This window comes from Cyanistes caeruleus, chromosome 16 (assembly GCF_971803275.1).
Source record: "Cyanistes caeruleus chromosome 16, bCyaCae1.hap1.1, whole genome shotgun sequence".
NCBI classification, from domain to species: Eukaryota; Metazoa; Chordata; class Aves; order Passeriformes; family Paridae; genus Cyanistes; species Cyanistes caeruleus.
Window position 1 is genome coordinate 6,951,399 of NC_141716.1, and position 20,402 is coordinate 6,971,800.

Sequence of the window (20,402 nt, forward strand, 5' to 3'; positions counted from 1 at the left end):
GGCTCCTCCGGGAGATCAGGCCAATGTGAGGAAGGAATGGGGCGCTCCAGATCATCATTACCTTGCAAATGAACAACGCCTTACAAGGAGAGAGGAGAAAAAGAAACACCAACTTTATTCATCAGGGACGTGAACTGCGCTGGGTGGGAGGTGGCAGCCACTGGAATAGGAGTCTGACAAGACAGGATGTGGAGTTCCCAAGGAAGGGGTAAAATAGGACTTAGCAAAGACATGGGGCTCATACACTCAGTTCCTCAAGAGATGATGATAACAGTCTCATATAATAAACCCCCAAAATAAAATCTCAAAATAAACCCCCGAATTTTCTCTGCCCAGCTCAGCTCTCCAGCCATGGGCCACTTTAGCGAGCATTCACACTAAACTGGGCACATTAATCCTTGTCACCACTCAACACTCAAGTGTGAGAAACAAACAGTCATTTGTGAGGGAAGGGCCATTGTTAAACCCTTGAGTTGAGCCCCGTGTGTGAAGAGCACGAATTCAGAACAATGAGGACAGTCCAGCCAATTCCAATAGGGACCGATGGATGTTGAAGTGCCTGAGGCAGCCCATGACACCTCCCACATCCACCAGGATCACAGCATGATCCAGGTGCTCTTCAGGAGCACAGACTCATTCCCACAGGTTTCCTGAAGATGTTCATCTTGTTTGGTTTTGCTGTCTCGCTGCATTTCTGAGGTGTGTCTGCAGCAATGTGAAATCTCACAAGACCTGAACAGCTCTGATCGTATCTCCTTCAGTCTCAGATTTTCTTCTTCATTTGGCAGCCTGACCCTGCAAGCAGGCACAGCCCTGCCCAGGCTGACAGCTTGTTTTTTAATCTCTTCTTAGGGATAGATAAAAAAGGGGGTACTACAGGAACCTTTTCATTAGAAAAATGACCCCCAGAATAAAAGGAAATTGGTTCCTTAAATTAAAAATAATTGGTGTACTTAAGATACTGGCATGAATTGCTAATTTTATTTTTTTTTTAAAAAAAAGGCCTTTACAATTCAGAAATCCCACCAGATGATGAAACCAGCATCTCCTCTGAAGCAAGGACTGGCCACCACCAACACAGAATGTAACCAAGGGGAGAGGACATCCTTCCTGTCCAAACACTTCCCACGTTGCAGGGAAGAGCATCTGGCTTGCCTGGCCTGCTTCCAGCCCAGCCCCAAGCTCTCCCACTGCAGTGCTGCACGCTGGGCTCGCACAGAACCTGCTCTTTGTGCTCATCCAGGGCCCAGCCCAACCTGGATCAGGGTCCTGAGGTTTTTTAGTAAAAGGACCCAGGGTCAGTGAGCCACCCTGGACAGTAAAACCCAACTAATGGTGGCAAAAATCACAAGGTTCCCTGTGGAGCTGTTCCTGGATAGGAGATTTGGAAATTCCATTATGCTGCTGGCTTATTCCCCCAGCTATGGCGCTCTATGTGTGGAATCAGGCAGCTTTCCATGCCAAGCCAGTGAGTTTGGCTACAGCATGGCCTGGGATACTCTTACAGTCAAACTGCTGAAATCTGATGCTCCAGGCTACTGGTTCCCACATCTGAGCTGTCAGTTTTCTGTCTCTTCCTTACACTCAAGACTACAAAGAACTGCTCCCCTCCAAAAATGGAGTTCTCAGACAAATCCCATAGTAAAAACCAGAAGGCAGAGAGCAGCTAAAGCACTTGACCTTTGATGTTTTCACCCAGCCATAGTCAGGACCCTACCTGCACCTGAGCTTGGCAGGTGGCCACAGACAGAAGCCACAGTTAATGGCAGGATGTGGGGCTGTTCAAGCCCCCTCAGCTGGTTTGTAGCCAGCAGTGTTGTCACCTGAGCACCCACAGACTCTGGATGGAGCTGCTAGTGCAGGGAATATGAAGGAAAGAAGAGTGCAAGAGAGCAGAGAATTGTATTCCTTGTAGCTAGGCCTCATCCAAGGCCCGGCTCACTGAATGCTTTTGGGGCTGGATGGATGTGCACTCCTTCCCCTCCCAGAAGAGCTCAGAAGCATCCAGAAACTGCTGCTTTTTTGCCTAGTTTTAGGCTGGGCAGCCTGAAGCCCAGCTGAGCAGGACAGCTCATCGAGGCTCTGAGGCCAGGAGCACTGGAAAGACATCTCCTGCAGTCCAACACCTTCCTCAGCACCTAGAACTCAGTCATCTTCTTGTGGGTGTCTGCTTTCTTCTGCTCCCGCTGCAGCCTGGCTTCCTGGGCCTGCAGCTGCCCCAGCTGCTTGTGAGCATCAGCCAGCTTTTCCTCCAGCTGAGCTGCAGCAATGCTGTGCCTGAAAGCAAAAAGCACAGTGGCAATGTCATCCTGCACAGTAAGATCACAGGCTTGTTCCATTCCAGGGGGGTTTGCCCTTTCCTGTAGAATTACCCCAAGGGACCTGCTGAAAGCCAGGAATAACCTGATGCTCAGCACTATCTGGGCTAGAAAATGTCCTCCTGGGATGCTCAACAGCAATGCCGCAGAGGTGGGCATGAGAAGGACTCCAGCACATTTCCTCAGAGAGCTCCTCTCTTTGCCACAGCCTGAGTTCCACCCAAAGGACCCCAGACACATCTGCCAGTGTCCACGCTGGCCTGAAGCACACACTGAACTCTCTCCTCCACTTCCCATTAAGTCCCACCCAGATACATTTCACTTGTTCCTCCCACATCTCATTTCAAGCCCACCCCTCCCCAGAAGCACCACAAACTTGATCCCAAAGAACGTTTTCCTACCGCCCGATGTTGCGCGCCAGGGCCTGCTGGATTCCCCTGATATCCCTCTGGGTTTGCTCAATCTTCTCTGTGGTCTGGAAGAGGCTGACACTCAGGGCCTTCTTGGTGCTTTTGCTGGCGTGGTAGATCTCTTTGCTGTTCCTCTGGGGCAGAGCCATCCCCCCAGCCTTGTCCCCAGCGCTCTTCCCGCGCAGTTTCTCGTTCAGGAAGTCAAACACGTTGCGCGGGGCCTTACGGCCGCCTGTCTGTCCAGAGTTGCTTCCTTTTGCTTGGCATTTCCTCGATTTGCCTGGCTCCAGCTTCCCCTGCTTCTTCTTCTGAAGCACCTCAGCACACTGGTCCAGGGACTTCCCTCGAGGAAGCACCACAGCCTGCACTGGCTCCACTCTGCCCTCACCGTTCTTCCCTAAGCCTGAGGAGAGACTCTGAGTGATTACAGCATCCCCTCTCCGAGCCACCTCCCACCACAAGCTCACATTGACAGTCACAAGCTTAAATCAAGCAAAGAGGCTTCTGAGGTACCAAGAGTTAGAAATTCTGCCCAAGACAAAGGGACCAGCAAAGGCCAGGCCAGGAGGCTTCCACAGCAGGAGATTTGTGATTCCTAGCCCCAGGCCATTTGTCAGGCCGGTTTCTGTGAAAGCAGGTTCAGCCTCACATCCTCAGCTTCTCAAACCTGGTTCTACTTAAAACTGGTTTGGTTCCTCTGGGAGAACCGGAGACACAGAGGCCCTCCCAGAGCCCCCAAGGCTCGATGCAATTTGGGTGGGAGCAGCAAGTTGAGCAGGCTTTGAAGTCTGTGTCCAGGCCAGGAGATGCATTAACACAGACATCAGAAGCTTTGCAGATCAGCTCTCTTCCACCTCCAGCTTCTGAACACTCCACAGCATTCTCACGGCTTTGATCATGAACTCAACCATGCTCCCAAGTGTCTCTGCTGTTTGCCATTACCAGGCATGGGCTGGTGCCCCACATGCCTGCACTTCCATGAAATAACCCACCCCTCTTCCCTCCAACACTGCTGTGACCTAGCACATTGCCTGAGCCTCAGCCAAGTGGCCCTTCAGCACAGCAAAGTTCTGGCTTCATCTAAGATCTTGGGCTTTTCCTCAGAGTACCAGGAGCACCCTCTCCCCTTACCTTTTCCAAACTCATATCCCATCTGAACAAGCAGTTTGGAGCCAATGCCACGAGTATGGGCCTCCCAGCCACCGAAAGAGGAGCTGCAGGCAGGGGTCCATTCCCCGTTCTCTGGAACCCCTGAATCTATCACTGTGGAACAGAAGAGGAGAATCAGTGAAACAGGAATGGTGAATAAAGCTGCTGTGTGGGGCATCCCTTACAGGACAGTACAACTCACTTCTCCAACTCTAAAAGCATTTAGTCATGCCTCCAGCCTTACTTAGCTCCTATTGAGTTGTCCCCTTCCACAAACACTGCACAGGGAGTGACTGAAATGTGAGGTTTCACTTGATTTAATGCACATACCACCTTCCAGTTCCAGGCAGAATCACCCAGGAGTTTTATGATTCTTTTCCTTCCTTCCTTCCAGGATGAAAATACAGACTAATGTACACATCTGAGTAGAATTCAGCATAGTGACACCTAATACTCCTTCTGTGCCTTGTCTCTGGTATGAGGCTACTCCAGGCCACAGCATTAATTTTGTGTTATTAGGATCCAATAATCTCTGTCAAGTTAAATGTAAAGAGCGACTTTGTCCTGTGATGCAGCTGTGGCACCACCAGAGGGACAGTGCTGCCTGTGCAACTTCCAGGAAGTCACTTGAGCACTCTCTGTGTCACCTTTCAGCAGCAGAACAGGACATTGCTGTTCCTGCAGCCTCATCCAGGCACCGGAAGGACCGACACTCCCATTTCCTTGGGTCTCACATTCCTGGGTCATGGAGCTCCCAGGGATGAGAAAACCTGATTCACTTATTAACTCAGCCCAGCCAGACATGTCAGAAACAGGCTCAGAGTTTGGAACTCTAAAATATCACACCCTCTTCTTCCACGTGTGGGAAGTTCCCATGGAAACCTCCAGCCTTCATTAGCCCAGGGATTTGCATAAAACGAAGATTTTAGCTTGCAGGTATAGCATAACAGCCAGTTACTGTTCTCAATCTTTCAGGAACACAAAGAGATCAACTGCTCTCATCAAAAGTGAGACACTCAGAGTGAGAGCTCTAGGACAGTCAGCTGGTGCCAGAGAAAAGCAGAACAAAATCCCAAGTCACTTTTGCTCCCCACTGCCTTACCTTTGGCATAACCAGAATCATCCACACTGTCTTCATCAGACTCGCCAGATTCAGCAGCATCTTCACTTCTCAGGGGTGGAATGACACTGTCCCCTTCCACCACAGCCTCCTTGAGGAGCAGGGAGTCAAATTTCACCGTGTAGTAACCACTGTCCACATCTGCAGAGGGAACAGCAAGGACAGGAGCTCCAGCACACAGGGAGCTAAAGCAGAGTCAGCTCCAGCAGAATGACACAGGGGGGAGGCCCAAGGAACAGCTCTAAACAATTCTGGGTTTAATCTGTGATTTTTATTTCTGTCTGGGAGGGAGAAGCACCCACTGCAATAAAAAGTTATTTCCACAATGCCTGTGTTAACACCCAAAATTTATCTGTACAAATCAAGACAGATGGGCTGTTGAGAAATGGAATTAAAAAGAAGTTAGACTTGCTCCCTTCTGATTTAATAACAGTTAAAAGAAAAATGGAAAGAGGCAATAAACCCTCCCTCTTCCCAGAACAGAGGGAAGCCGCTATCAGCAACTGCTGGGCAGGGCCAGCTCCCTGGCTTTTGTTTAAACAAAAGATTATTGCAATTCTCACCTAATATACATGTAAATTCCTGCAGTCCCTCCCTCTTCCCTGGAGCAGTTAATGACCTCGTAGTCATTTCCTTTCCATATTTTTGCTCTTTGCATCTCCTGTTTCCCAGTTAATTGCCTTCTCTAGCCTGACAAAACTCAGGCTGTTTCCTATGTCAAGATTTTGAGTTCAGGACAGCAGCCACATAGTTTTTCTGTCATTAACCACAACAGCCAAGTTTTAGATCCACTTAAAGCTCAGCCTGCACCTTCCCCCTAGGCCCCGGGAAAGTCCTTGTCCCCCCTCACCGGTGATTTTGGCCGTGTACCAGATCCCATCACTGTGCTTGGCCAGGCAGGCTGAGCCCACCCCCAGACTGCTCAGGTCGGGCTCCTGGAACGGCTGGAGCTCCTCCACGGACACCACCTGACCATGGGAAAACCTGCAGGGAAGGAGGAAGAAGAGTTTTCAAATGAAAATCCCTTCTTTCCTCAAAAGGAATGCACACGAGTGTCAGCGGTGAGGAACCTCCACTGTAACTTGGGAAGTTTGACCATGTGCTGTTGCAGTTGGAAAGTTGTTCATGTTTCACCTTAAACACGTTATTTATGTCACAGAACAAAGAATGCATCCCACCCCAGAGAATTAAACTTCCTTGCTAGTGACACATCCAATTAAAAAGTTCATGGCTTTGAGGATAAACAGGATCAGAGACAGGCAGGGCTCCAGCCCATCCTGGGCTTGATCCTGGTGAAGATGCCCAAAACCAGAGCCTATAAAACCTCCCTGTGCAACAGGAGTGTGTTCATTATCCACAGACTTGGGTGTTTTATTTTAAAATACTTCATCAGTTGTTAATTTATCCACTCAGCCATGTAACATCTTTGCAGCTTTCCCATGGGATTTTCCACTTCATCTGTGCATTAGCTACAGAAAACAGCTAAACTGATGCCACTGCTCACCACAGCACATTTTAAAAACGTTAAGGCACAATTTCCCTGCCTGAGAAAACCACAGAGCACTTCTGGAGGAGGTTTAATCCCTCTGACGGACAAGGCCCCTCCCACCCCTCTCTCTTTACCGACAGTTCTCCTTAAATCTGCACTTGTCATCCAGGAAGAACGGACACGGCTTCAGGGACTTGTGGGTTGGGTAGAGATAGAGCACCCTGACCCCTGCACTGCCATCCTCCAGCTCCTCTGTCCCCACAATCATGGCATTGTGGTACTCCAGGGTCCCCCAGGAGCTGTAGTAGGGGGCTTTAACCTTCATCCCACTCAACTCCTCCTCCTCCTCTTCTCTCTCAGACTCGTCCTCCTCTTCACTGCACTTTGATTTGGTTTTATCCCCAGTTTTTCCCTCTCTCTCCGAGGAGATCTCGTTGTCACCAGCTGGAGGCTCCTCATCTGTTCCAAGCCCAGCAATGGCTTCCTTAAAAGCAGCGTATTCCTCATCTTGGGCAGAGCTCTCCAGGTGGGAATCCTGCCCTGGGAGACCTGCTGGGGAGGAGGAGGAGGCATCTGTGTCCAAAGTGGCCAGAAGTTTGCTCTTTTTCACAGCCACCAGGCTCGACTCGGTCAGTTCTATGAGCTGCTTCAAATCCTCCTGCAGCTGGATCAGGTCGGACTGCTGCGATGGGTCCTGGCCCGCCCCCAGCGCCAGCTCCACCTGCTCCAGCTGCGCGTTGTAGGTCTGGATCGCTGCTTCCAGACTCTCTTCATCCATCCTCAGCACAAGAATGGCGCTTTTGCCCGCGTCCTCTCCACGAACTCAAAACACATTCAGAGTTTACTCAAGCACTTCTGGATAACAAGTCCTCGCTGGCAGAAACGTCATCTACCCTCCGTCACGCTCTTTTCCTCGGAAATCATCAGGGCGATGCTCCTGCTGCAAACAGGCGACAAGAGGCGACGGGAGAGTCCGAGGAGAGGCCGGGCCTGGCCCTGCCCTCCCCCGCCACGGGGGTCCACTCTCGCCCACCGGGCCCGCGCACGGCACCGCTCCTCCCGCAGCCTGGGCGCTCCCTCAGCCCCAGGGCTGCAGCACCTCCCTGAGCCGCCACTGCCACCTCGGCGGCCCCACTGCGCCTTCAGCCGCATCGGCCCTTGCGAGCCGCCGCCATGACAGCCGCCATGACACCCCCTCTTCCGGCCGCGGCGCCCCCACTTCCGTCTGCGCTCGCCAGCGCGTCACCCGCTCGAGCGCTCGGGGTCCCCGGGAGGCCAGCGGTGCTGGGCGTTCTGGGAGTTGTAGTCCACAGACCCCGTCTGCACCGCCGTCGCAGCGGCGATAGGACTACATTTCCCAGAGGCCCGGGCGCGGAATGGCGGCGGCCGGTGGCGCTGGGGAGTCGTGAGAGGTGGCTCCGGCTCCGGTTCCAACCCTGTCACCGGCACCAGGACCAGGTGAGGGGCCGCGGGCCTCGGGCTCGGGGCTCTTCTTCTCGCCTGCTGCGCTCGGGAGCTTGGCCTGGCACCTGTCGCTGGCCCGGGACGTGGCGCTGGGCCATTAGGGGGAAATGGCGGTAGGGCCGGTGTTCCCCTTCAGCCGTCACTGGCTGTGGCAGGGAAGGAAAGGGCCGGATCTCCCGGATTTTCTGGATCTGGAGGGATCTCCCGGGTCCGGGAGGATCTCCATGGTTAGGGAGGAGCAGGCCGGCGGTCGGGCGCGCCCGGGACCAGTCGCTGTCCTGCAAGGGGAGCGGGCCGGGGCTCCCCCGGGGCACGGCAGGAGCTCTCGCACAGCTGGAGGCGAAGGGTGGCCCCGGTACCTGTGGCATTGAAGCCCCTAACCCTTAGGTGCCCTGTCCTCCCTTACCGTGAAACCCCCGATTCCCGCTTTGGAACGCTTTTATTTCCCTTTAGGTAATGGTGTTTGACTCAAAGTGGTTATTCAACCACGCACTTGCTTAGAGGCTGCTGCCTCTCAAAGGCTCTGCCTTGAGGTTCCCTTTATCTGCGTGTGAACTGAAGGGTTGTTGCAATGGCATGTGAGTCAGCTGCAGCACTTGGTGCCAGTGCTTCTGCATCCCAGCAAAGCTGCTCTGCCTTGTGTGTGCAAATCCAGCACCACAAAAATCAGGTGTGAGCTTCTGTGGATTCTTGCTCAAAATACCTTTGTGTTTCTATGAAATTCACTTCATTTTCTGTGGGTCTTACATTTACTGCAAGAGGTGTTCAGGTCCTTCAGGGTGTTCCCCTTTAAACCCCAAATTTGATCTTGAGCTATTTTCATGATCTCTCTTAGATCTGTGGTTTTTTTTTTTCCCTGGGATTGCCTAAATATGAGAGTTACTGATAAAAGAGTAACATAATTTATTTGTCTGGCGTCGGGAAAAACTTGTGTTGTGGCATGAGAGGCTTTTGGGAATGACCTGTTTGTTAATTGATTTCCTGGCATTTATTGCAGGACCAGGATGTATACACTACTGTCAGGCCTCTATAAATACATGTTCCAGAGGGATGAGTACTGTGTCCTGATCCTGGGTTTGGACAATGCTGGTAAAACTGTAAGTGCTGTTTATCACCCTGTGGAGGGCAGACACATTCCTAAACATCCTCCAGGGATAAATCTTATAACGAGGGTCAATCTTTCTTCAACTGTGTCCTGAGTTACTTTAGTAATGTCACATCAAACAGTCAACTTTTCCTCATTACTTAAATTTAGTACAAGCTTTCAGGGATGTGGCTGAGGCTTTGGTAATCCCATAATCACCTATGATCCCTTCTTTTCTTGCTAAAATAGGGAGCAAGAAGAGTGGTGTGTCCAAAATTAGGTAGGGCAGGATCTGCTTTATCAGGATTGTGCAGAAATGAAAAGGCAGGTTTGGGGTGAATTGCCCCAGCCAGTAAAATGTTTGACAGTAAATATTGTGTTCTATTCGTTTTCAGACCTTCCTTGAGCAAACTAAAACCCGATTTAACAAGAACTACAAAGGGATGAGTTTGTCCAAAATCACAACCACTGTAGGCTTAAACAGTAAGTAAATCCATGTGGAATTTTTTCAGCTTTCTTGCAGTTAGTCAACAGCTGTGTTTTGTTTGAAATGTTTAAGAATTCAGAAGGGCAGAATAGTTCCTGGACGCAGAGATTGTATCTCCCAACTGCCCAGGTTGTAGATAATAAAATCCTTCTTAGCTTAGGAGGAGAAACTCCTGAAGTATTAAAATTCCAGATATCCTATTTTAGTGCTGTCCTCAAACTGTATTTCCCTGGAGTTAATTCCTTGGCCCAATTCTGGAATTATTTTCACTGATACCACTCTATATTTGTGATTGCCCTGTGCAGGTGTTGCTCTGTTGTTGCAAGTAGCCACTGCCTATGATTAGTTCCCCTACAAGCCTGTCCCAGCCCAGATTTCTGAGTGGGGTGTGCAGGTGTCTGTGCTTTTTCTGTAGTTTTCATTGGATTGCCCTTCCTTCCTTCTAGTTGGAACTATTGATGTTGGCAAAACTCGGCTGATGTTCTGGGACCTTGGTGGGCAGGAGGAGCTGCAGTCGCTTTGGGACAAGGTTAGAGATGTGGTTTTGTTTTATCTGATTTAGACAATTTGCCCAGAGAAGCTGTGGCTGCCCCGTCCCTGGAAGTGTTCAAAGCTAGAGTGGATGGAGCTCTGATCAGCCTGATCCAGTGGGAGGTGTCCCTGCTCCTGGCAGGGGGTTGGAAGGAGATGGTTGGCCCTTTCCAACACAAACCATCCTGTGATTCCATGATTTCTTTTATAATTGGTTTTGTCTCTTTTAGAGCCAAACCACTACAATCACACAGTTTGGTAATCACACAGGCTTATTGATAATGCCAGTATTTAACATTAACACTTTTTCAGAAATTCCACTATTTCTGTGCTTAATATTTGCATTATTGGTTACAGACAGCAATTACCAACCCAAATCTGGGGTTGTGCCATAGAGATAAGCTTTGGGGACACACAGCTGAGCTTTTCCACACAGAGTGTTGAGGCTTGCAAGCAGAACAGGCAGCACAGGCTGTGTGCCTCCATTCTGTCCAGGCACACTGTGGATACAGCTATCTCTAACTGGTTGATCTCCTTCACATGTACCAAAACTGTACCAAATTAAAACAAAATCAAGAAGAGGAACAAGTGATCCTAGTGGATTGACACTAATATCTGTGTTCTCCTTCCAGTACTATGCTGAATCTCATGGAGTGATCTATGTTATTGACTCCACCGATGAAGAGAGGCTCTCTGAGTCCAAAAGAGCTTTTGGTAAGTACAGTGTGAACAAAATAGACCTGAAAGGTTGTACCAAATGAAACTGTAATGCAAGAAGGAGCTCTGGCTTCATCCCTCTGTCCAGATAATCTGGGCCAGGCATTTGTACAACTTCCAGAACTGGCTAAACCTGGTTTTGTTTCTGTCCTTTGTAGAGAAGATGATCACCAGTGAAGCTCTGGAAGGGGTTCCCATTCTGGTGTTGGCCAACAAGCAGGATGTAGAGGTAAAATATGCAGGATTTACATAAATGAGCTAATAAGCCTTGGAAAGGTGAACTCTTCATTCATGTTAAATTTGTTCCACAGACCTGAGCTGATCCTATGGTACTTTCCCTCTGCTGGAAAGAATTGCTTTGAATTTAGTTTTATTCTTTTTCTTTCTCCTCCAGCCCTTTTTCAGTGCCATGAATGAGCTTCCTACAGACACATAGTTTTGAACTCTGTATGTAAACAGAACAAACTGCATAGCTATGGTGGGTCTTTCTTGTATCGTGACTCATTATATTGATACTGTTTTTTCCTGTTTATTCAGAAAAGAACAATGTTTAGTGCACTTTGTTTATGCAGTGCTTCTAAAACCCAGGAACAGCACAGCAGATGTACGTGAAGCAAATCATCCTTTCCCCATAACTGGATAAGATCTGTTCAATACAACACTTGTTTGTTTTAGAGCATTCCATCAGTGACAGCAGGGAATTGCAAGGAATGCTCTTTTCTGATAATATCATTTGAGTTCTTTCCAGCTTATTCTGAACTGTAAAACTCTGGGTTTGGATTTCACAGTTTGTGGGTGGTGCAGTGTTTAGGTGACACATCCCGGGACATCCTTATCTCCCCCAGCATGGAAAAAAAGATAAGAGAGTGTCCACGGTGGTCATGGTGTTTTCCTCCTGGAAATCATACCTGGACATTGTACCTGGAATTCCAGGACTGCAACTCCAGTGATTTGTCTCTAGATGGAGCCAGATGCTTCCAGTAGGGTTTGGGACACCAGCCCTGGCAGCTGGGATCAGTCTTTGTTCCAAAGGATGCAAATACTTCCCAGGTTCTTCCTCTGGACTGTACACTTGTCTGAGCGATTGTACTTGAAGAAACCTGTGAGGATTTGGTTACACTTTACGAGTACAACATAGATTGGTTTTTGGATGAACTAATTTAGCTAGATTATCTAGTCTTAACAATAAGAGAAATGTAGTTCCATGTAAAAGCATGAGATCAAGACTGAACTGCAGATTTATGGTCCTGCCTTTGCTGTGGTCTCTGGAATGTGGGGAAATGGTCTGTCTTTTTTCCTGTGGAAACCAGAATATTGACACTCATATTTCTGTGCAACTCCACAGCTTTTCTGCAAGGGAGCAGCCTGCACTCTTGCCTTGACCTGTTGAGGACAAGCTCCAAGCAGTGACCTGGAAAGTTATTCCAGTTTCTCTTTTGGTTGTATATACATATTTTCTTACAGCCTGCAGACACTGGCTGTTCTGACACTCTAGTCAGACTAAAGACAAATAATTGAACAAGTGGGCTTCTTTAAATTACTAGAAAGAGATATTTGGAACAGGCTTTCAAAGAAAATTTGACTTCTTGCTCCCTTTGGAGGGTCCAAGACAATCCCACAGACTTAGTGCCTTCATGCAGGTGTACTACTACAAGCTACAACAAGAGATTAGCAAAGCTAAACCCACTGGAGGTTTGCCTGCTTGTAAGAAATACCTACATTGGATATTTAGAGGTCAACTCCTGCAGAATGATCTTGGATATGGACCCAGCAGAGACAGAATGCTGAGACATATAATCACTAAGGGGATTATAGTTTATTTTTCAGTAATTACTGAGGTTCACTTAAAAAAAAAAAGTTGAGAAAACTCAGTAACTTGTTTATTTTCCTCTGATGTAGCAGAATGGAAGACCTCTGGAATAAAATTGATAATGAGCATTGATAGAGATTTTTCTTCTTTGGATCTCCAGACATAAAACTGTTGTAGGAAATTCTCACCAGCATCCCTCTGATATAGGAGGATAAGTGGTATCTTAACCTTGCTGGTATTTGAGATGAAGGGTAATTCTTGATGATGATGTGTATAAAGGCCAGCAGAAGGCTTGTGATCAAATACATCAGAAATAGTACATCTGATACAGTTTGTTTTTGAAGTTTACATTCTGTTATTAAGATAACAAAAGTACTGATGCAACCTGAAATTGCATAAAGTGTTAAGAATTCTCCAGGAGTACATTGTGTCCTCTCAGCATGGCCAAGCATGAGTGGTATTTGGTCATTCCAGGGGATAAAACATGGTCATTGACTGCAAAACACCAATTCTAATTCTCACAACATTGAGTGTGATATTTTATGGTATCAGGAGAATGCTCTGTGTTCAGCGGGGCTTCAAAACTGGATTATTTTATAAATAATTTAAAAACTGAGTCAAATGTGTGTTGGAGGAAGGAATTTGTTTGGGTTTTTAAAGTAACTGTTGCTTTGAAGGAGAATAAAATATCTGATGTTTAATTCCTGTGAACTCCCTTTCACCTCAGAATGCCACTTTTGAAAATATGGCTTATTGTAGAAAAAACAGCAAAATAAGAATTGATATTTGCTGTTTTGATGTGAATGCAGCTGTTGAAAGGTTTATGCAAGGTATGTATTTCTAAGCTTTACAATGAGCTGTTACAATTTGGGAATAGAATGGCTCATTATGCCACACTATTCAAAATACTGGCAAAACATGACTCATCAAAAACAGCATCTGAAATTTAACAATGTGAAAGTTACCAGGTGCTGTATGATGACCCATGTCTGGGAGGAAGTTTTGCCATCCTCATCTAAAGATAAGTTTTGGAAATTTAATTTGAAATTTCCAGAATGTTGAAAAGCCTCCTCATGCCTTTGGAAAATGTGAGGAGTCATGGTGAGTAGCAGAATGCTCATTTCCACACAGTTGTTAGAAAACAGATCTTCTGCATGAAAGCCATTTGAGTTTCCAACTGAAGACCTACCACAGCTTCCCTGTAAAATTAGTTTTCATTTAAATAAGATGGTTTAAATTGAGGCTATACTATTCCTTCTTGAAATTTAAAGAAGCTTAAATTCTAATTTAAAACAAACTCATAATAAAATGGGTAGCCCCACAGCATAGGTCAGGTGAATCAGACTTTTTGTGAAATAGTTTTATTTAGACAATCCACCTTGATGTTGTTTTTCTTTGTAGTTCCATTCTCATGGCTGATTACTCTTGAGATGACTAAAGAGCCTCTTCTTGAGGTTTTACCCATGCTTCCAGTTTTATCCTGACAGGAGACCAGGCAGCAGCATTATCTTTGCTCCAGTGGATTTGGGAAATGGGCAAAGGCTCTACAATCTTTTTTTGTCTAAAACTTGCCTTGCTGCTTGATAGATTTTTAGGTGTGCCATTGCTGAGTCTTACTTTGGGTAATGCTATTCTGAACCCTTCATAGGAGGAATTTGGTTCAGTCCTGGCTAGATTATGCCTGGAGGAGCCTACATCAAAAGAAATTCCACAGTGTGTTATTTTGGGGAAGCTGAGATGGAAATCTGGTTCGTCATGTGTTGTGTGTGAGGTTCCTGTGAACTGGCTGAGAGATACCATCATTCCTGAAAGGTCACTGTGGATTGTGTTACTGTAATGGAGCACTGTTGATGTGATCACAGATCCAGCTTCCCTTCTTTGCCCTTAGGTTATGGGTTTGCAGCTGAGAAACAAAACACATCTGTAAACAAATATTTTGTAATGTGGCTGGGGGGAAGGGGAACTTGGAAGCCACAGCTGACATTTTCCCCTGAGCATGAGAAGCTCAGATGCCCCTTGCTGAAGTGAGGGATAATCTGCCTCAACCCCTGCTGTCTGTCACATGAGATTCCAGTTCAGGGCTTTCCCTGGAACACTAAGACAAGGTGTTAGCTGTGATAGTTTGGTGTTACCCCTCTGCTGTGCTGCTCTACTTCATCCCAAAGGAAAAATGATGTTCCTCAGAATGGGATTGGTGATGCAGTGATATCCTGCTGTGACAGTGTGAATGGTGCAGTCTCCTCAGAAGCAAAACTCTTTCTGATGCAGATTTCCATGGAAAGCCATGGCTGTGCAGCTCTGTGGAAGGTGGGGCATGCCACAGCTCTACCAGAAGGTGGGAAAGGGAAGTTATAACAATGGTTTATACTGGGAGATAAAAATGGCTGTCATTGTCAGCTGCCTTGGGAAAAGTGGACTCTTAAAGGCTTCAGGGATGGGCAAGGTGAAGGATGTGGGTTCTCTGTGCTACTGGGTAGGTGCAGGTGTCCTGGTCTGCTGGTGCTGTTGGGAAGTTCATTGCCTGAATGCTTTGCCCCCTGTGCAAGTAGAAGTTGAGGAATCAAGGACAGCATGACTGTACTCTCTGTTGTTACTTCATATCTTGAACACTTTATCTGATTTATTTTAAAATATTTTAAAATGTGTCATGATTCAGAAAAGGAGAAGGAAAGGGTAGGCTCAAGATTATATAATGATATTAAACTCTGAGAAGCTTAAAGTGTATTTCAAGAAACATTTTCTCAGTTTCAGCTGCCTTGAGATTTAACCTTCCTGCTGCCAAGTCTCATTTGAAAAAATCAAAGATGTGAAAAATAGCTCAGATTACTGACATGCAGCTCCTTCTCCTTCCCAGTTTTTGGGTAACTGTTCTGTCCAGGGCTTTGGGTTAAAAAGGGAATCATTTGGACCTGCCTTTCTTATGGTGCAGTGGGCATACCATACCAGGCTAAGGGAGCAGCTTTTACAAACCAGTAGAGAGTGGTTGGTTGGTTATAATCTCTTGCCCATCTTCCAGACCTACTGGTTTGAATTCCAGCTCCCTGACTTGCTGTAGAGTTGCTAATTGTTGTTGCTTCTTTTTTTTTAAACTAACTGTTTATTCTGTGGCTGACAGCTTATCTATATGAACCACACATTTTTCACTTGTCAAAAATCCTGACCTAAATTGTTCTTCTGTGGAATGATGCCAGTAATGTTTTTGGATACAATTTCCAGGTCATTGTTTGAAAGGGCAAGTTTAAAATGCACCTGAGGTCATAAGAAAGTACAGTCATTAAAAATTGCGCAAGTAATGGAGTCAAGGGCCCTGAGTGAATTGGCGCTTGTTAAACTTGCAAGCCATTTCTTAAGATCCCCTCCTGTGTACAAGCAATGAAATCTACCTCTGTTGTCCACAAACATTTCCTGTATTTAATGTCTCCAGAATCAGTGTTTTGCAAATGGATGGCTGGTAACATTAATTCTCATATTTCTGTTCTCTTGGAGTTTACATCCACTTGGCCAATCCTCAGGACCAACAAGGGTCCAGTTTGGCATTTGTGTAAACATTTGTCCAAAACACGTATGTGGGCCTGACTGGAGGTTTTTGTAACACATATTTGAGACTTGTTGAAGGTCCAGAATGTCTTTGCAGAGAGGAGGAAAGGTGGGCTTGTGGCCAGCTGAATTGCTTAAACAGCTTGTCCAAGGTTTCTGAGGCACTGAGTGCTCAGGGAGGTGCAAGTCCAGGCTTTAGTTGGGCAGGTTTGCTTTTGTTGTAGCTTTTAACATTCTTTGTGGTGACACCATGATTTATGTGAGGAACGTAATCCACTGGTTTACTGGGGGCTTATGATTTGTCCCCCAGTAAACCAGTGCTGTGTAAGTGCTGTGCCAGTTCCCAGCAGCATCCTGGCAGCCTCACAGAAGTTCAGGACCTGCTGAGGGTCAAGAGCTCAGTGACATCAGGCATCAGAAAACGTGCTGCATTCAGTGCTGCCAGTGTTTTCTTTGAATGCAAACAGACAAGTGCTGGTGGGGCATGGCTGTAATGCCAAGGAATGTGCTGAGAACTGAGGAAAAATCACAGCCTGTTTTGTCAGAGTGCCCAGGATGCTGGCAAAAAGTCAGCTGAGCTTATGGCAGGGACGCTACTTCAAAAGGCTTTGTAAATATTAAAGCTCTTGTAGTGTCCTGGTAAATGCAAGCTGTTGAGAAGCTTGGAATGGGTGTCCTTAGAAGGGTGCAGGTTGTGCTCATTTTCAGGACTATTTGTTTAGAACTGTGTAGATGAAGGATCAGGGAGGTGAGGCAGTGTGTGTACTATCAGCAAACAGCATTCTCTTTGGTGAAAAAAGAATTTGTTCATTCCTTTGGAATTCAAAGAGGTGAGCTTCTTGTGTTGGTGGATGAGTGGGTTTAACCTCACAGCGTTGCCATCCTGACTGAAGCAGGACTGCAGTCATGGTAGGATTCATTGTGGAAGAGGGTCACCATGTCTTGTAGCACAGACTCTAATTTGATTCTCTTTGCAGACTTGTCTCTCAATACCTGATATCAAGACAGCGTTTAGTGACTGCATTAACAAGATTGGGAAGAGAGACTGCCTGACACAAGCCTGCTCAGCCCTTACTGGGTGAGTATGAGAAGGGGTAGACTGAGAATTGGTTGGCTGAGCAGCTCTGGGGTGTCACACACAGAGCAGCACAACAGGAATTATTAAGCCTTCAAAGGGAACTGTGCTTCCTTCCAACACTGACAGACACTTGTTGGAGAACCTTGGATTTACACCAGCTCAGTAACTTTGTCTGTAAATCCTGCCTGTAAAACACAGTGGAAATGTACTCCTGGCTGAGAGCAGCGGGGCTTGGAGGCATATTTGTTGTCCTGTATCATCCCTTCTCTGTACACAATAATCCTTGCAGATGTTGGTTTGCTGCAACTCCTGACTTTTAGGTTAGAAGTCAGTTGAAAATGCAGCTGTTGATGCCTCTGCCAGATAAATGGATGGTGCTTCACTGCTGCTGCCGTAATTATGTGTCAGCTTTCATATTCTTTGGCATGCTGATGAGCTTTGTGTTGGGGATGATATCACAGTCTCCAGGAGTCCTCTTACATGGGAATGCCTGTGGTTTAAAATTTGATGACTGAAACAGACTCTCATTTGGGCTTACACAGCTGCATGCCACGACCTTGACCAACCCACTGGATTCTTGATATCTCAGCATCCTTATTGAGTATCGAGACTTGCAGTACTTTGGTTCTTTGTACTTTCAGTTCTTTAAGTGAAAAGTGCTACTTGGCATAAGTCAAAAGTTTTGTTCCAGGTGGTGGAAACACTCTTGGCTGAATTACTGCCTGAATCTAGAGCTCTGAATTTTTTTCTTTGTTATCATACAAGCTACTGCAAAGGATAACAAAAAATTCTTGAACTGTGAAAAGAATCTGTTGTCTGCATTGCTACAAATCACATGCCACTAAGCAGGTGAATGACCACAAGAACAGTGTTCAAGCACTGACTGGAAGAAGTCTTAGATAATAACCTTATGAAAAACAACCTTTTCAGTTGTGGGTTTTTTCTTTTTGTACAAACACTTTTAGTTTTGATCTGTGTGGAATTTCCTTTCAAAATTCCAGTTTGAGCTTGCAGTAAAAGAATAAATAAGTCATGGAAGTCATGTCTGGGGAGCTGTGCAGACCAGCAAGGTGGTGACTTGTTTAGCAGCCCCAGCACAGATGATTACAGAAAGCTGGAACCAGGATTGCAAAAGCTTATACAACTAGTGTGAGGTTTGTGGCAAAATGACCTCAAACCAGCTGTCAGGTGGGTTTGATGCTTGTTCATCCCAAGATTTCCACAGAGTTGGTGAGTAAGTTGGGTGTAGACGTGCACAGACACCAGAAAAATAAAGGATGGAGGTGTGTGTTTATATATATATATACACATATATATTGCTGAGCTAAAAGAAATCAGATCCTTATTGTTTGCCTGAGAAATAACACAGAAATGCCAACAAATAAATCTGGGGTGAGTAGAGCCCTTCCCTTCCTAATGTAAGGGCTCAGTTAGGGCCTATATGATCCATGTTTCTGTTCTTGGTTGCTCCTTGTTGTTGGTTTATTCTAAAACCTTGTCTGTTTGTCTTATTTCCTTAGCAAAGGGGTGAATGAAGGAATTGAATGGATGGTGAAGTGCGTGGTGAGGAACATCCACCGCCCCCCAAGAAAGAAGGACATCACGTAGGAACTCCGAGCCAGCCAAGCAATGGACAGTCTCTTTCCACACACTTTTGTGTTCCCTTTAAAGAAGGTGATCCACTGGATTCCTATTACACCTGATTCTTTCCTAAGTTTGGAGACAAATATTCTCTTTCTGTGTCTAAAAAAACCTTGAGACAAGGATTCCAACTGGGTGGGGGGTGGGAATCTCTTACTTTAGGTATTGTCATTGGCCTCAGAGCATTCTATGTAGCAACCCACACGTTATTGCTGATGCAAAGGACTTAATTTTCTACTATCTTAGTTTGTGATTCCTGATTTGTTAATCTAACAGGCTGGAGGCCAGTGACATGAAGGAATTCCTGAAGGAAATATATAGGTGAATATGGAAGGGGAGGAACAGTCTGAGGAGTAGCTGTTCTTCCTAACTGCAAAGATCCTTGCTGCTCCAGCCCCATGTTCCTGCAGGGTGTTACTGGCCCTGTTATGCTGCTGTTTGTGTAGTGGGGAGAGACAGCGCTGGTTAGAACTTGATTTTCACTCGGGGTGTCGATTCATAACTTTAACCTGTGGTAAAAGATGTGGAAACCAGCAACTGCACAGTGGTCATTGGATCATGGAACTGTTAAGGATAGAAAAGACCTGATCCAATCCAACTGCACTGGTTGAAATGTATATTCCTACCAGGAAATGGATTCCAGAAGCACTGCCTTGCTCTGACTGCCAGTCTCTGTGCATTCTCTTTAATCCTAAGAGTAATTGGGATCTTCTGTAACTGGAGTGAATCAAGGCCCTCTCTGTGATCTTTCTAAGCTGAAAACAACCTCTAGGCAGGGAGAAATCAGTATGCAATAAAGCTTCCTACTTATTTGAACTTCCCTGGCTGAAACAATGGTATTTGGGAATAGCAGTACTTAGCCCTTAGGTTTGGTTTGTTTTTTTAATGTAGGAAAAAACAGAAAGGCAGCACTGAAAAGTGAAACAGTGCTCAGTGCTTACATCACCTACTCAGCTAGATCTGCTGATACATCACTATCATTTCCCTGAATATGAGTTTTTACGTGAATTTCAAGGTGGTTTGGCAATGGGTGTTGCTCCTCTGCTGTTTTATTTACTCCTGGCACTGGTGAATGTTCTGTGCTGTTTGCTGACATCATGAAGGGGCCATTATTCAAGCTGTACCTGAGCCAGTCTGTAGTATTCATTTAAAGTCTCTTAGTTGGCATCTGTCAAAGAACTTTCTGCTAAATTTTCTGTGTGGAACTCAACGTAGATGTTTTTTGAGAGAGAACATCATTCATTCACTCACATTTGGGTCAAGGCAGAAAGGCAGCTGGGCTGTGTCATTAAGCTCATGAAGTCAGTGGAAATAATTGCAAATGAGGGAGCAGAATCTTTGCTTCTCAGTAAGAGAAGTAAGGCTCCTTCAGACCTAGTGACACAGACTTTCTTCTTGTGTGTTCTGTGAATGTGGAGGATCCCTTGGAAATCACTCACCCACTGTAGGAAGTGGTGCTGCATGTGATGCAGGGCTGAGATTTTGGAGAACCAATGGCCTTTGATTATCAGGGGCATCTCTCTTGCTGGGATCTTGGAAAACACTTGGAAAGCCTGGGTGTTTTCAA

The 20,402-nt window shown here is 46.3% G+C and overlaps 2 protein-coding genes across 2 annotated transcripts; one reads left to right on the forward strand and one right to left on the reverse strand.

The window, feature by feature from the left end:
* Positions 1-91: 91 nt before the first annotated feature.
* ZGPAT (zinc finger CCCH-type and G-patch domain containing) lies at positions 92-7,704 on the reverse strand. Its single transcript, XM_023918071.2, has 6 exons — positions 6,621-7,704; positions 5,848-5,981; positions 4,980-5,138; positions 3,860-3,991; positions 2,720-3,131; positions 92-2,277 (listed from the first exon to the last, which is right to left on the reverse strand). The coding sequence occupies exons 1-6, from the start codon at positions 7,262-7,264 to the stop codon at positions 2,139-2,141; spliced, it is 1,620 nt and encodes a 539-aa protein (XP_023773839.1). The 5' UTR covers positions 7,265-7,704; the 3' UTR covers positions 92-2,138.
* On the forward strand, positions 7,704-19,651 carry ARFRP1 (ARF related protein 1). The gene is made up of 8 exons (XM_023939707.2): positions 7,704-7,944; positions 8,948-9,047; positions 9,430-9,517; positions 9,968-10,050; positions 10,685-10,766; positions 10,928-10,998; positions 17,094-17,194; positions 18,715-19,651. The coding sequence occupies exons 2-8, from the start codon at positions 8,955-8,957 to the stop codon at positions 18,800-18,802; spliced, it is 606 nt and encodes a 201-aa protein (XP_023795475.1). The 5' UTR covers positions 7,704-7,944; positions 8,948-8,954; the 3' UTR covers positions 18,803-19,651.
* Positions 19,652-20,402: the final 751 nt, after the last annotated feature.

Bases quoted from the DNA above. Each gene is read 5' to 3' on its own strand.
- ZGPAT (XM_023918071.2), bottom strand. From the start codon at position 7,264: ATGGATGAAGAGAGTCTGGAAGCAGCGATCCAGACCTACAACGCGCAG. The intron at 5,982-6,620 runs GTAAAGAGAGAG...CCTTCCCTGCAG, and splicing joins AGATTTAAGGAGAACTGTCG to GTTTTCCCATGGTCAGGTGG. The intron at 2,278-2,719 runs GTAGGAAAACGT...TTTTGCTTTCAG, and splicing joins CTGGCGCGCAACATCGGGCG to GCACAGCATTGCTGCAGCTC.
- ARFRP1 (XM_023939707.2), top strand. From the start codon at position 8,955: ATGTATACACTACTGTCAGGCCTCTATAAATACATGTTCCAGAGGGAT. The intron at 10,051-10,684 runs GTTAGAGATGTG...TTCTCCTTCCAG, and splicing joins TGCAGTCGCTTTGGGACAAG to TACTATGCTGAATCTCATGG. The intron at 10,767-10,927 runs GTAAGTACAGTG...TGTCCTTTGTAG, and splicing joins TGAGTCCAAAAGAGCTTTTG to AGAAGATGATCACCAGTGAA.